Here is a 16843-nt window from a genome sequence, read left to right on the forward strand (position 1 = left end):
GTAATCACTCTCCTTCCATTTCAGGGTGCTGGCAACATTCACTCAGCATTGATTTATTAAAGATATACAAAGCACCTACTGTGTGCCCAGCACTGAGCTATCTGCTCGGGTTTCAAGCGAAACACCATCCCCACCTTCTGCCACCTTTGGCCTCCTGGGAAAATCAGACCATTAACAAAGCATTTACAACAGACAGGAATAAGGGCTGGTTGGGGACATATGGAGGTGCTGGTGCATAAGGCACTCAGGAAGGGCTCTATGTAGGAAGTGCCACCTGGCGCCCAAGGGTTAGTGGGAGTTAGCCAGGCAAAGAGGACAGGGACACTGCAAGCCCTGCAGAGGGCACAGTGTGCATGGAGGCCTGGGGATAGTATGGGTATGGTCAAGGGGCTGAGAGGGGCTCAGTATGGCTGGGGCAGGGGATTCACAGGGACAGGGTGCCAGAAGAGACTGGAAGGGCAAGCAGGAGCCACATCAAGAAATCTGAACTTTTAAAAGAGGGGAGTGAAACAGGATGAGGAACTAATTTAATGATTCCATTTTCAAAGAGGCCCTTAGAGGACAGGAGCTCCGTCTTCATGGGGGTGAAAAGCATTTGCCACCCATGTGGTTGGGTGTAGCTGTGATGTTGACTGAGCCTGATGCTTAGGATATATTCACAGAGAAACTTTGTCCACCACTGTCCTCTCTAACTCTTGTGGTGCTGCTGGTTCTTTTCTTGTTCCTGATATAATTTAGGGTCAGTCTCAAGAGTTTGAAGGTCCTCTGGTCAGTAACTAACTAATATGTGAATTTCATCATAATATTTAAAACTTCCAGCTGCATTCAGTGGCACAACTTCCCTCCCCCAGCTCAGGCCTGCATCAGGTTGGCCCCCTGCCTGGGGAGAGGGGGCACAGGCTGACTCCTTGTGTCTGTGGCCAGCCTGAGTTTTTTCTCCATCAGTCTACTCACCGAGATGTCTGGCCCCTCCAGAACTGGAGCTTGGAGTGATGGAAGGGGCAGAAAAGACCTTACTTGCCGGGAACTGCATTGGGCTTGCTGAGCCAGGCAGGGATTTAAGTGGACCCTTGAGACTCTCATGGGGTGATTTCATGGTTCTCTCATCACTGGGACTTTCTCTCCTGCAGTACCCTTCAGGTGGGTGAAATATTCCCCTAACTGGCCACTGTGGCTTCTTCCTCCACCCCTGAGCATCATGCGGTTCCCCACTTTCGGAGTCACCACGCATCCTACCCTTAGCTTGTCTTAGAACGGCCACACCAGCTCTCCCTGGCCCATGGTCCGCGTGTAGTGCACAGGAAACATTCATGTGTCCTTTGCTCCCACAAACGCTGTACAGCTCCTCTCTTTTGTTCCGTCCTCGTAGCACCTGCCCAGCCTGTCAGCTCCCTTTAGATTTCTCAGTCAGGACTCAGGCATCGGCCCATCTATTAAGCCATCCAAATGGTCTCCTTGCAGCCTTTCCTTGGATTTGAGGTCACAGAGAAGCACTTCACCCCATCCCCCATCCCTCTCACCTTGGGGCGGGGTCTCATAGCACCATGATAATCTCTTTCCAAAACTCCTCTTTTTGCTCCACCCTCACCCCCATTCACACTTGTGTGTGTGCTTTTTAAGCGCCTCATAACCTGTTCACAGACCCCTCCTCTGCAGATCCCACACTGTGGGCTCATCCCTCTCTGGGGCTTGTTCCGATTCTTCATCTAGAACTTGTGTTTTGCCATCTGGTTACCTGGCCTGTGTTACAAGTCCTGGTGCCTGTAGCAGTCAGCAAGCGTGCCCCAGGCAGTGGGGCCAGCAGGCAAAACAGGAGACTGGTGTCTAGTCCCTGCTCAGCCGCTGACCTGCCCTGTGACCTTAGACAAATCTCTTTGTCTTTCTGGGCCTCTGTTTCCTCATCTATAAAATGGGGACATATTGCAATAGCACTGTTTCCTATGCTGTGATTCTGTGATCTCCTGCCTGGGACCCAAGGGGCACCTCCCACTCCTCAGCCCCACCACCCACCTCCTCACTACCAGGGCTGCTTCGGGAGCTGCAGCGCTTGCCTTCTCCAGATGAGGTGGGGATACATCCTGCATTCTCTGCCTCCTGCTGACACCTGGGCCTCCTCAGGCAAACTATAGCCTGCATTTAGAGGGAGAAAAGAGCCTGGCTCTGCCACCCACTCCCTGTGCCGCCCTGGAGGGGCCGCTCCCTTCCCTGGGCCCCAGCAGCAGCATTTATGACAACTCCCTTCTGTGAGATGAAAGGCCCAGTCATCCCTGTCGTTCTCAGCCCTGGGCACATGTTACAATCCCATGGGAGCTTTGAAAACCACAAAAAGTAACCTGGCCCAGGCCGGTTGAAACTAAATCTCTGGAGCCAGAGCTAAGCATCAGTAATTTTTAGACATTTCCAGATGATCCTAGTATACAGCCAGGGTTGAGGACCTCTGGGCTGGATCAGGGCTACTCACAGTGGGGGCTGGCCCAGCGACACCCTCACCTGGGAGCTTGTTACAATGCAAATTCTTGGGCCCCACTCCAGTCCTAAGGAACCAGAATCCTGGGATGGAGCCCAAGGAACCTATGTTTTCACCAGTCTCCAGGCAGCCGAAGTTTGAGAGACACCAGCCAGGGTGACTTCTGGGGCCCTGCTGCTCTGCAGCTCTAGCCAAAGAGATGCTTTGCCATTTCTGCCAATTCCATCCTGGTTTGGAGGAATCGCATTGTGGATTGCTTTGTGCTAATATGTGAGTCATCCATAATGTCACCTATAATAAAGACTAGCCTTTATGTTCTTCTGTTATTCATGTGAATTGCTGAGCAAGAACACTCAGTTGTCTGGCAACAATTCACCAGACATGTTAGGGGAAACGTCAGGAGTTCAATTGCCTGGAAGCTCCGTGTCAGGCAGTGATGGGATGTGGTCTCCAGAGAGCAGGAGCTCAGCGTGCTTCCTACTGTACTGCCCGACCCGAGGGGGGACTCGCTCCACACCGGAGGGTCTGGGCGGGCTCTGAGGATGCAGGCTTGTGGTGGGCCCACGTGTGGGGAGCAGAGAAGCCCCCCCCCTTTTACTCTTTTTTCAAACTTTTTTTACTGTTTTTTAGTTTTCTTACTTTTTTTATACTTTTTAAAACTTTTTTCTTTACTTTTTACTTTTATATGTTTTTCACTTTTTAAACTTTTTCTGTACTTTTTCATTTTTTAACTTTTCATTTTTCCTTTTTTTATTTTTTAACTTTTTTCCTACTTTTTTTAAAGAGTGATAATGTCAGGGACAGTGGCGTAAAACACAGGTCCCTTGAAAAGTATGAGGTTAGAGGACTAGAAGGTGAAGGAGGTAGACATCAGAGGACAGTAATTATGTCCTCGGGGACTCGGAGGAGGGTGACTGCGATGGTGAGGAAAGCACCAGGGGAGGGGAGGGGAGTGGAGGTGGGGGTGTGGATGACGTCAAGGACAGTGAGGGTGACGTCAGGGACAGAAGGCGGTATGAGAGAGAGAAGGTTCGTGCATGGATGAAGATGACTCGACCCTTGGGGGGTGCTGATATCAGGGGACACCAATCGCACAAGGTCACCTCCATTCAGTTAACGGCACTGAACTGTCCACTTAAAAACAGTGAAAATAGGGCTGGCAGGTTAGCTCACTGGGTTAGAGCCTGGTACTAATAACATCAAGGTCAAGGGTTCAGATCCCGGCAGCCACCAGCTGCCAAAAAAAAAATAGATTCCAATAGTAAATTTTGTGTTATGTACATTTTGCTACAATTAAAAAAATGAAGCAAAGCAGCAACAATAAAAACCAACCTTGCTTCTATAACAAGCTGGAATCATGGAGAAGAGCCCCATTTTGAAGTGCAAGGGCCCCAGCCTTTTCAAAACCGTCTGGTCCCCGACGGAGTGCTCCACGTTGAGGTGTAAGTTTCTCTTCTCCACTCGACCCTCCTCTCGTTTGGTTGACAAGTGATGCTTAGCTGCAGCACCACACACCTGCTTCTAGGATAACTGGATGGCCTAGAGCGACCCCAGGAGTTTCTCGCACGGGAATGCTGTGTTCATCTGGCCTGCATCATTTTCACAGCAAAGCTGGTGACCAAGTCTTGCACTCCAAGGCTTTGGCACTTCATACCGTTCGTTTGTATTGTTCCACCACCACCACCATCTGTCTCCAAAGCCTTTTCATCCTCCCAAACTGAAACCCCATACCCGTTAAACACTAATCCCCATGCCCCCACTCCCCAGCCCTGGCCACCACGGTCCCTCTTTCAGAATCTGACTCCTTGAGGATCCTCATATAAGTTGAATCATGCAATATTTGTCCTTTGTGACTAACTTGTTTTACTGAGTTTCTTTTAAAGACATTTGGGCTCTTTTTAGTGGGCCCCTTAATTTTTTTTTAATTGACACCTATACTGGACGTACCTAAATTTGTAAATGCAATCATACGCCTTTTTTCAATACAGTCTTTTTATCCTTTTTTTCTTTCTCTGGCTCCCACCCCTTTCTCCCTCCACCCACAAGGGCATGACCTCCCCAAACACATATACAAAACTTCACCCCATATGGCCATGTTTTTAAAGACATTAAAGGAAAAGAAGCCTCTTAAAGAAAGTATTGACACGTGGGAACTTAATGCTTCCGTATTCGGTGTCTTTATAGCATTTTACTGTTTTTTCTAAAGACCAATCATAAAATCGTAAATTGAGAAGCCTTATTACAGTCTTTATTCTGCCTCTCACCGGGACCAAACTGAAGTGTTGAGATGAGAGCAGTACCTCAGCAATGAGACCGTCTGTTCTGGGGGCAGAAGTCTTCTGAGGACCAGGGAAGTTCACTATAGACATGACTAGGTGCTGTCACAGGCAATGACATGAGCAACACAAGCACCTGGGGACATGCCCTCAGACCTTCATCTGGGCTCAGCTTAAGGAAAATGCCAAGAGAGGGTTTTCAGCAGCTACCTCGAAGCATCAGCCGTCTGAGTGACGGCAAGAGGGCAGGGCCACTGCAAGGCAGAATCCCAGGGCCCCATCCACACTGTATTCCCCCTAAATGGTGTTCCCTGAGGCAGTGAGTTGGCCCTAGTAGGAGGCCAGTCTGAATCAGTCAAAACATCTGGAGTTTCTGAAGAAATAAACAAGTGCCCTTTTCTCTAAACCAGGGATCAACCAAATTTTTCCATAAAAAGCCAGATAGTAAATAATTGAGACTTTGGGGCCTATGCTGTCTCTGTCGCAGCTACTCAACTCTGCTTTTATAGAATGAAAGCAGCCATAGACAAATATGTAAATAAATGAGCATGGCTGTGTTCTCATAAAACTTTATTTACAAAAACAGGCAGTGGGCCAAATCTGTAGTTTGTTAATCTTTGTTCTGAACAACAATGGGAGGTGACATTAAGTAATAATAGCTGACATCTGTGGAACAGGTACTGTAAGCCAGCCCCTAGTAATCTAATGTGGCTTGTGTGGTTATTGTCCCCATTTTGTAGATGGGAACAGTGGCTCAGAAGGGTTAGGGAACTTATCAAGACCACACAACTAGAAAGCTCATTTCAAACTCACATCTGATTCCAGAACCAGGTGCTTAATCATTACTGGGGCCTTCACTCCCATCTCTCAGTGAGAATGCAGTACTAGTAACCTCCTAGCCTCAGAAAGAGGACAGTCTACAAAGGCATCAGTCTGTGCTGACATAACCTAGAGAGTAGTTCAGGCATTTTTTAAGGAGAAACTGAAAAAGAGGGCAGGAAGTCAGAGATGCTGAGGTGAGAGAGATGGCCTTGCCTGGTGCACAGATTCCCTTGTGCTCAGATTTGTATGGTCAGGTCAGTGCTGTTTTTTCTTTCTTTCCCTCAGTTTTCATTAGTTAAAGCTATTTTAAATCACTTCTCCTCGACATTATATTTTGTATATGCATGGCTGTATTTGTTTAATTATTCGCTATTAAACAAATATTTAGTCTTCCCCACTAACATGCATGCTCCATGAGGGAACAGTGTTTTTGCCACTGTTGCATCCCCTGTGCCTAGAACAGAACTTGACTCAGGGTAGGCACTTAATTAATATTTCTGCAATTAATGAACAAAATGTGATTCATAACTACTGAGCTAAACTAAATCCTAATGGCTAAATCCATTCAGCCACAAACACTGGTCAAGTGCCAGGCTTTGGGAATGACGCCAAAAGGGAATTAGACGTGTCCTCTCCTCACAATCTCAGGATCTTCCCACCATGGATCCATCTGTGTGATGATTAGTCTTGTGTCTAGTAGAGCAGAGGTGCAATATTACACTCTGTCCCTAGATGTCACTGTCCTACACATAAACAGAATCACTAACTGTCAAAACCCAAGTAATCGTAGCCAAACAGCTGCCATTTGTGGAGAATTTCTCTGTGCCACTATACTAATTACTTTGCACACCTCATCTCATTTTATTCTTATACCAACTCTGCAGCTTAAGATCACTGGCCCCACTTTATACATAAGGAAACTGAGGCCTAGCAAAGTTAAGCAGCTTGCCTAAGATCACATTTGACAAGAACCAAGATTAGAATGAGGTCTTCTAATTCCAAAACCTTCCTTTATACCATACTTGCGTGGTTCATATTGATCTTTTCTTTATACCATACTTAGAGAATAACACGTGAGCCTCCCTGCCTTCCTCCTCCCTCTGCCCCTGGCCATTTTACAAATGAGAAATGCAAAATGAGAGAGAGGAAGTAATCTTTCCATGGTCACATGGGTAACAAGGAATGGAGCCAGGATTCTAACCCAGGTCCATGTAATTCCAGATCCTTCCAAATTCTGCTGCCCCATACTCCCTCAAACTTCATACTTGAGCCTTAAAATTAGAAGGACCTTACTTTATCACATTTATGAGAGAGAAATTCTGGTACTTGTCTTTTAAGGTCATCTGTGCTCCATGCAGGCCATGCCTGGATTCACAGAGGAGAAGCTGCTTGAGCTCGATCTTGAAATCAGGGTAGGAATGTGGCAGCAGAAAGGTGGGGGTGGGGACCTTCTAAGGGTCAGACACAGCATGGGCAAACGCCTGGGGCTTAAACAGCCCTGTGTTCAGCCTCATGCAGAGAGGCTCCTTCCAGCCTGTCCTCCCACTCCTAAGCTCCTCAGGCATTTCTTCCTTTTGCCCCAGTTTCTCAAGGCTAGCAGGAAGTTGCCTAGTTCCCCAGAGGGAGAGGGTTAAGCCAGGTTTCTGCAAAGCATCAGTTCACTCGATCCTTACTGACAATCTCAAAGAAGGGGCTTTGCCAGTGCCCTGCCCCCAGATAAAGAAGTTTTGCTGGATTTGATCTCTTTGGCAACAACTCAGCAGCTCTTTCCTCTTCTTTTCATGTTGGACCACAGAGAGGCCTCTTGAGTTTCTGTTTCTCCTTTAAAAATGGTTTTAATCATTCAAAGCCAGACCTGGTGATATTTCTGAAGCTTCTGCCTCAGTTTTGTTTATTTTTCCATGAGTCTTTTCCAGAATTACTTCATCACATTAGCTTTTGTTTGTGGTGCTGTGGGGAGGTGAGGACATATAAACATGCAGTGAATGAAATACAGGTCAGCTTTGGTGCTGACAGCATTTGTCCCCATGCCAATTCCTATCAAACAGATATAAAATGGAGAGGGAATCTCCCAGCAATATAAAAATATCTCAGGTTGCAAAGAGGGATGGGAGTTGTATTTCTCTTTTATATTCCTTTATCTCAATTCAATCCACCAAACTTTTATGTACCCACTGCATGCCAGGCCCTGCTAAATGCTGAGGGTACACAGGTAAGTAAAATGGGCTTCCCTTCTTTTCAGGGTTCCCTGGTTTACTGAAGAAGGTGGACGTGTGTAGGACTTAATATAGTGTCTAGTCTGTGCTGTAAATGTTTGAGGCTGTGAACTCTGGAGAAAGGAGGAATGTGGTTCAAATCTGGGCTTCATCTCTTATTAGCTTTATTACCTGAGCAAGTTACTTAGTCCCCCCTACAAGCCTCGGTTTCTTCATCGGTAAAATGGATATAATGATAGTATCTGCCTTTAGGAGACGATGCATGTAAAGTAATCAGCCCAGCGGTAGGCACAGAATAAGTGCTCATTGAGTGTTAGTTGTTGTTCTCCGTGTTGTTACTACTGATTACTCCTGATAATTATGTGGACTGATTACTCCCATCGTGGTATGGGAGTAGTTAGTTCTGTTGTGGGAGTTAGAGTGGACTTTGTGGAGGAGGTGACAATTGATCGGGGACTTTAAGGATTTTTAAAAGTTTGCCAGACAGAAATAAGGGCATGTTTCAGACAAAAGAATCAGCACCTACAAAGACCTGGAGGGTGCAAATCACAGCTCGGCCACAGACTAGGAGTGGTCAAACTTCAACAAAGTGCACATGGGTGTTTAAGGAGTGGCCAGCCAAACTTGTGAAAGGTCTTGAATGCCAAGCAAAGGAGCTTGGCTGGATCCGTCCTGTGGGTGTGGAGAGTCTCAGGAGACTCTCAAGCTGGGGGTGCATGATGTGACCACTCCCCGACCTGACGCTCCAGCTGCTGCCTGGAAAGCTCCCTCTCACATCCACGCGCCTCTGCTCCTTCCCTCTCTGCAGATCATCAAGGACCAGAAACTACTTGTGATCGTTGGGGGCATGCTGCTGATTGACCTGTGCATCCTGATTTGCTGGCAGGCTGTGGACCCCCTGCGAAGGACAGTGGAGAGGTACAGCATGGAGGTAAGCCCCCAGTGCCCTCAGGACACTCAGGGGTCCAGTTCCCCATCAGGAGCACCTCATTAATTCCATTTCCTTCCATTTGAGATACATAATATTTCAGGAAGGCCAAATATAAGGTAGCCTGAAAGAATTTAATATTAATATTAATATGTGCAGAATTAAGGGGAAATGGTGGGCTGTTTAAGAGTGTATTCACACACATCATAGAAGGCCCCATTTATAGGGTCCATCATGGATCGTTTTTATCCCTCCTTTAAAGTAAGCCCCCTAAGGAGTGCTACGAACATACAACAAACATTCTAATAGCTCCTTCTAGTTACTATGTGACCTTCAAAGTGAAGAGCAACGTACATACAGTCGGTCCTCCATATCCGGGGGTTCTGCATCCGTGCGTTCAACCAACTGTGGATTGAAAATACTTGGAAAAAAATTTGCATCTGTACTGAACACATACAGACTTTTTTTCTTGTGATTATTCCCAAAACAATACAGCATAGCTACTATTTTCATAGCGTTTACACTGAATTAGGTATTATAAGTAATCGAGAGATGATTTAAAGAGTACGGGAGGATTGGGTATGTGGTGTGCAAACACTACGCCATTTCGTATCAGAGACTCGAGCATCCTTGGATTTGGGTATCTGCAGGAGGTCCTGGAACAATCCCCCATGGAAACAGAGGGATGACTGGATTTCTTTTCACACATTTGATATCAGATATTTGTTGTTAGAATAAAGAACCTTAACATAAAAGTTCTGTTAACTATGTTTTTAATGGCTTTGCATTCGCCTTGCTCTGAACTCGTGTTGGTCTTCCCGAGATGGTGTAAACGAGGGAAGTTTGAGTCCCTTTGGAAGTTGCAGGTTTGTTGACTTTCTCCTAGAACAGTTAAACATGCCTTTGTCCGGTGGAACCAGGCTGGACTGGGTGTAGCATTCGGTGTAATTTCCATATGGTATAGCAAGTTCTACTGAGAAAATGAGTATCTCCATTTCTCTCACTGCATTATTACGGAAATCTTTTTGTGGAAGTTAGTGTGAATTCTTAAGCTAAACTGAAAATGATGACTTTATGCATTGGGGACAGAGGTTTTTAATCCTTCTAGACAAGAAGATTTTCCAGCAAATAAGATACCCAGCCTCATTTATCTTGAGACAGAGGGTTTACTTGGCCCAGTAGGAAGTTATGCTATCCGAGCAGAATACCATTTAGGAGAGAGGCTTGGGACTGTGCCTCTCATCTCACGCCTTCTGCTACATCCTGGGAGGAAGCGGACTCCAGACAGGCACAGCCAGAACTAGCAGAGGATGGACCCAACGCTGGCTGTGCCTGTCGGCCAGCGAGGCAGGAACTGAGTTCACTCGGGCAGACAGGCTGCTTCCAGAGGAGAGGTGACATCTGGTCACCACTGACCGTACACAGCTGGCAACATAGCACCTGCCTTCCCCACTCCATCCTGGGGGAATTCCCTACCCACCACGAGAATTTAGAAATCCAGACAGGATGTCAACACCAGAAAGAGCTGTCATTGTCTAACTGGGCTCCTGAGCTAGGGAGAGCCTGGGGTGATGACAGTGACAAGTGATAATGATAATAATGATGACGATGATGATGATGATTGCTGGTGTTCTGTGTTAACTTGTTTAGTCCTCACAACATCTTTATGAGAGAGGCACTATTGTTAACCCATTTTACTGGTGAGGAAACAGAACCCCAGAGAGCTGTATGACTTACCCAAGGTTACCTAGCAGGGAGCGGCAACACCACTACCTACGCTCTCACCCACCATCCTACCCTGCCTTTCAGCAGCTGACAGCTAGCTCTCTGCAGTTTTACAGGCTTTCCTTAGACCTTTGTTCACTGGCCACAGATCTGGGAAGTGGGTAGGGCAGGGAAATGTTCTCACGTTCTGCAGATGAGGGCTAAATTTACGGTCATGGGCAGACTGAGGGCCCAGGATATCAGGGAAGGGGAGCAAGGTGAATCGGGCAGAGCTTATGAGAAGGTCTGGAGTTGGGACAGGTGAGCGGAGACCAGACCCAGGTGTCTGAATGCTGAGCCCAGGGGCAGACTGGGGAGGCTGAATGGCTGCCTCCTCCACCCTAGGCTAACGTGGGAGCCGAGGGTGCAAAGGGGTCCCCAAGGCTCTGGCTGTGGCAGGCAGAGGCCGGCAGGGCTGGAGTCAGCCTGAGTCAGCAGACTATGGAAATGGGGAGCCGTTTAAACAGACCCTGGACCATTTAAATGAGTTAAACCTTGTGTAGTCCAATGTGTGTAACTGATGGTTTGCTATCATGGATTTTTCCTTTCTTCCTTCTACTCTGTAGTAAGTACTGCTGCTGTTGATGGCTCTGTGCCTAGAACCCTAGCATGTTCCAGACCTTCCAGGGCAATGGTTCTCAAACTGAGGAGCCCTGGGGTACCACAAAAGCACCTTTCTGTGTACGTGAGGGAACTGAGTCTGAGAAGGCAGAGGGTCCTGCCCGGGGCCACTCGGCTTGGCCAAGGCAAGGTCCTGATATGCTGTCTCTGTGCTTCCCTCAAGCATCTGCTGAGATTTCTCTCTGAACCTTTCCTAGCGGCTCCTCTTTTTCTCCTCTTATTTTAGGGTTGCCCTGTCACTCTGTTGCCATGGTAGCAGAACCTTTGGATTTGTCGACCCACAGCCCTCTCAGTTCACTGTCGTTTTTCCACCAAACAGTGCCAAGCTGCCAGCTGGTTTTTCTCAGACCCTCCTCTGTCAGACACTGCACGGTGGTTAAACAATGTGCCCAGGGGACGAAGTGTCCTAAAGTCTCCTTCAAGGGGCTGGTTTTCCAGGACCCCCAGCCAGAGAGAAAGCCCAGGGCTGGGGGAGAGGTGGCAGAAGATCTTTGTGATCTGCCCCTCCTCCCCCTTACCTGCCTTGGGCACCTTTTTTGCTCTGAACTCTCTGAACGCCTTTGGATTCCAGGCATAGGCCTTGCTCTGTGTTACACTTCCAAGCCTCTGCCCATGCCGTGCCCCCTTTTGGAACCTCCTCTGCCAAGTAAATGACATGAGCTTCAGCACCAGTGTTATGGCGACCTGTCCCTGAGTTCGCTGTTTCCGACAGAGTGGAGCACCTGTCCTCCCCAGCATCCTGAACAGTCCTCCACGAGGACTCTTGGCACACTGTCCCTCTCTGCCGAGCGCAGCCCTGCCCCCACACCGCCAGTCCACCAGCTTCTCCAGAGCAGGGTCACATCAGAGCTACCTCTACAGTGCCCAGCCCGACACCCCATGGCATCTTCCAGGGGGACACAGAGGCGATCATGCAGTCACAGCCCTTAACCTCATGGGGCCTACAGGCTAGTGGGGGAACAAACTAAACACACAGGTGAATAAGCACTATTACTTCAGCTTGTATAGGTTCTGACAGCAGTTAGGATGAAGGGCTCGAGAATAACAGGAAGGACCTGTGGAAGAGATTCTCCCCTTGAGAGTGCATGGCTGGGGAATGAAAATCTCCCGGAGTCATACTGGGGGCATCCCAGCTCCACATCCTTATTCATTTTTATGTAATAAATATTTATATAGTGCTTGTCACATGCTAGGTACTGTCCTAAATGCTTTACACGTATGAGCTCATTTACTTTAATCTTTATAACAATCCATGACGTAGGAGCTATTATTTCTCCCATTTTATAGATGAGGCAACTGAGAACACAGAGAGGTTCAGGGACTTGCTTAAGGCCACACAGCCAGTGAGTGGCAGAGCCTGCTTTTAATCACGCTGCCATCCCGCTGTACATACGGGTGGAAGGGGTCCCCAGGCAAGGGGACGGAGGTCCTGAGTTCTGTTTTCACCACTTCTTCTCCTTTCAGGGGCTGCACATAGCCCCCCTCAGAGCAGACTGATAATTTGTTTGGCTGTGGGTCTAGAGGCTGACCCCACGGCCTCCACCCCACTGCCAAGCCTCCAGCTGTATCTCAGCCTCCCTCACCTCCAGCCTCCCCTTGTGCCCCAGACTGATTCCAGCCTTGCTCTCATTTACTTGACAACATTTAGCAAATATGTACTGAGAACCAGCTCTGCAGCAGGCCCCACGCTGGACTCCAGCGAGGCAGCAGTGACACAATGTGGCCTTGCCATCAAGGGCCCCTCAGAGCAGGAGGGAGACAGACAAGGCAGTGGCTAACTCCCACTTCACGTGGCAGTGTGCTGGGGAGAGCTCAGGGTGCTGTGGAGCCCAAGGAGGGGCACCAATCTGGCCTCAGAGGGCCAGGAAAGGCTTCTCAGCTAAAAGCCAAGGCACCATGAGCAGGTGGAGGAGGTAGGAAGGGCTCTCAGGCAGAGGCAGCTGCATTAGGAGAGCAGGCAGCCTGTTCTATTAACCAAGTGCTGGAAAGACACAGGGCAATGGAATGCTATGCATGGGATGAGGCTGGTACATTGGAATAACCACTTGGAAAACAACCTGACATGAGTAAAGCTAAGGATGCACACACCCAGCAGTTCCACTAGGGCATATCCCTAAAGAAAGTCTCACGTGTGCCCAGGAGACCCGAGTGTGGGTGTTCACAGCAGCACTGTTCATAATAACCCAAAACTGGGAGCATCCCAAATGTCCCCAGCAGCAGAATAGATATGTGCATTATGGAATTTTCAAAGGAACACTATATAGCTGTGGGAATGAATGATCTGCAGCTAGACACATCAGCTCGGATGTATCTCAACAACAGCAAATCAACAGCAAAAACAGCAAATCACAGATGAATACCCAAAATATTTTTTCACATACATATTTCAAGTTCAAAACCGGAGAAACTAAACAAAGTACTATTTAAGGATATATACATAGGTAGTAAAATCATAAACAAGAAAAATTAGGTAATTGTTAATACAAAATTCAAGATTGTATTTACCTCTTGGTGGGCAGAGTAGGAGAATATCATCGGGAAAGGCACACAGAGGGCCTGCAAGGTTCTGGCAGTGTTATTCTTCAGATTGCACAGATACGTTATGTCTACCCTTTGGAACGTATGATGTATATTATTCTCAGAATTTATTTATACTTAATTAATAGACTTTATTTCTTAGAGTAGTTATAGGTCTACAGAAAAACTTAACAAAGATACAAAGATTTCTCATATGCTTCCCACCCCACAGTTTCCCCAGTTATTAACATCTTGTATTCTGTGGTACATTTGATCAAATGACAAATCAATATCAATACATTATTCTTCACCCAAGTCCATAGTTTACAGTAGGGCTCACTCTTTGTTTTGTACAGTTCTATGGGCTTTGCCAAATGCATAATGTATGTATCCACCCCTGTAGTATCATACAGAACAGTTTCACTGTGCTAAATATCCTCCATGCCTTATGAACCCCTGGAAACCACTGATCCACACCTTTTCTTTTTCTAGAATGTCCTCTGGTTGGAATCATACAGTATGTAACCTTTTTAGATGGGCTTCTTTCACTTAGTAATATGTATTTAAGGTTCTTCTATATCTTTTCATGTCTTGATAGCTCCTTTCTCTTTATCCCCGAATAATACAAGAGGTCTTCAAAAAGTTTATGAAAAGATTCATATCTTTTAATTCTATTTTTCCACAAACTTTTTGAAGGACCCTCGTATTCCATTGTCTGGATGTCCACAGTTTGTTTATCCATTCACCCGTTGAAGGGCATCTTTGTTGCTTCCAGGTTTTAGCAATTATGAACAAAATTGCTGTAAACATTTGTGTGTAGGTTTTTGTGTGGACATAGGTTTTCAATTCATTTGGGTAATACCTAAGAGTGCAAGTGCTGGATCGATGTTTAGTTTTGTAAGAAACCACCAAACTGTCTTCCACAGCAGCTGTACCATTTTGTCTTCCTGCCAGCAATGAATGGGAGTTCCTGTTACTCCACATCCTCATGAGCATTTGGTATTGTCTGTGTTTTGGCTATTAGCCATTCTAATAGGTGTCTAGCGGTATCACATTATCGTTTTGATTTGTAATTCCCCAGTGATATATGATGTTGAGCATCTTTTCATATGCTCATTCACTCTCTGTAAATATGTTTTTGGTGAGGTGTCTATTCAGATCTCTTACCCACTTTTTAATTAGATTGTTTTCTTATTGTTGAGTTTTAAGAGTTTTTGTGTATTTTAGATGCAAGTCTTTATCAAATATGTGTTTTGCAAATATTTTCTCTCTACTTGTGGCTTGTCTTTTCATTCTCTTAACATTGTCTTTTGCAGAGCAGAAGTTTTTAATATTAATGAATTCTAGTTTATCAATTTTTTTCTTTTTTGAATCATGCTTTTGGTATTGTATCTAAAAACTAATTGCCAAACCCAAGGTCACCTAGATTTTCTTCTGTTATCTTGTATAAGTTCTATTGTTTTGCATTTTACATTTAGGTCTATCATCCATTTTGAGTTAATTTTTGTAAAAGGTGGAAGGTCTATGTCTGGATTCACTTTTGTGCCTGTGGATGTCCAGTTCTTCCAGCACTATTTATTGAAAAGACTATCCTTTCTCAATTGGGTTGCCTTTGCATATTTGTCATAGATCAGCTGACTATATTTGTGTGGGTCTATTTCTGGGCTGTCTATTTTGTTACATTGATCTGTCTATTATTTCACCAATACCACCCACACTGTCTTGATTGCTATTGCTTTGTAGTAAGTCTTGAAGTTGGAGAGTTTCAGTCCTTTAACTCTGTTCGTCAATATTGTGTTGGCCTTTCTGGGTCTTTTACCTTTCCTATAAACTTTAGAACTATTGTGTCAATATCCACAAAGTAACTTGATGGGATTTTGATTGTGATTACATTGAGTATATAAATCAAGTTGGGAAGTACTGACATCTTAACAATATTGAGTCTTCCTATCCCTGAACATGGAATTCCTCTTCATTTATTTAGACCTTCTTTGATTTTCCTTCATCAGAGTTCTGTAGATTTCCTCATATAGATGTTGAATTTTGTTAGATTTGTACTGATTTCATTTTGTTTGAGTGCCAATGTAAATAGTGGTGTGGGGTTTTTCTTTTTGTTTTTCTTAATGGTATTGTTTTTAATTTCAAATTCCAATTGCTCATTTCTGGTGTGTAGGAAAGCAACTGAGTTTTGTATATTAACATAGTATCCCACAACCTTGCTGTAATTGCTTATTAGTTCCAGGAGTTTTTTTGTTGATTCTTTGGGACTTTCTACATACACAGTCATGTCATCTGCAAACGGAGACCATTTTATTTCTTCCTTCCCAATCTGAATGCTTTTGTTTCCTTTTCTTGACTTACTGCATTAGCTAGGACTTCCAGTATGACAGTGAATGAGAGTGGTGAGAAAGAACATCCTAGCCTTGCTCCTGATCTTAGGAGGAAAGCATCTAGTTTCTCACCATTAAGCATGTTAGTATATCTTTTTCTTTAAAAAAAACTTTTTAAAAAAACACTATGAAACAGTTCTGCTGGCCAGAGCTGAGGGTGCTTTTGGGGAGGTGACAGGAAGGGCACATGATAATGCAGGCAGAGCCCCAATCATTAGGGGCTTTGTGTGCCAGGTAGAGGAGTTTAAACTTCAAAATTAAAGATATTTAATCAGGGGATTGACATGATCAGTTCTTTCCTGGCTTCAGGGTTAGAACAGATGGAGGGGAGAGGCTGGAGGCCCGGTGATGGCTAGATGTTGTTGCAGTAATTCAGACAGGAGCTGACAGTGACCTTTACCAGGGCAGTGGCAGAAAGAACAGAGAAGTTGGCGGGGGGGGATATTAAGGAAGCAGACATGACAAAACTTGGTGATTGATTGACTCTAAGGGGTGGGGACAGGCAGGCAGCAGGGGCAATGCCCAGACTTCTGCTGAGGTGGTGGGCGGTGGACCTCTTCACTGAAGCGGAGTGCAGAAGGAGGAGTGGGTTTGAGAGGGATCATGAGGGATTCATTTCCGATCATAAGTTTGAGATGCATGAGGGTCTTCTGGGCAAAGGGACTCAGAAGATTGGATGATGTCTTAGAGCACAAGAGAGTGGTTTGTCCAGTAGGTGGAGATTTGTGGGGCAGAGGTTAGCACAGTGAGCTTGAGAGTCATGGGAAAGAGTGTAGAGAGACAGTGGGTGCAGGGAGAAGTGAAGTCCTGACTGGAGCCCTAGGAACCCCTGGGTAGTGATG

General features: G+C 46.0%; 1 protein-coding gene across 1 annotated transcript in view; it reads left to right on the forward strand.

Moving 5' to 3' along the window:
• The window catches only part of GABBR2 (gamma-aminobutyric acid type B receptor subunit 2), a 378270-nt gene that overhangs the window by 312095 nt on the left and 49332 nt on the right, over nucleotides 1–16843 (forward strand). Inside the window, exon 13 of the mRNA XM_063082450.1 lies at nucleotides 8590–8712. Coding sequence (XP_062938520.1) covers nucleotides 8590–8712 — 123 coding nt within the window. The remainder of the gene's footprint in view (nucleotides 1–8589; nucleotides 8713–16843) is intronic.

Source organism: Cynocephalus volans, chromosome 17 (assembly GCF_027409185.1).
Source record: "Cynocephalus volans isolate mCynVol1 chromosome 17, mCynVol1.pri, whole genome shotgun sequence".
Taxonomy (NCBI): Eukaryota; Metazoa; Chordata; class Mammalia; order Dermoptera; family Cynocephalidae; genus Cynocephalus; species Cynocephalus volans.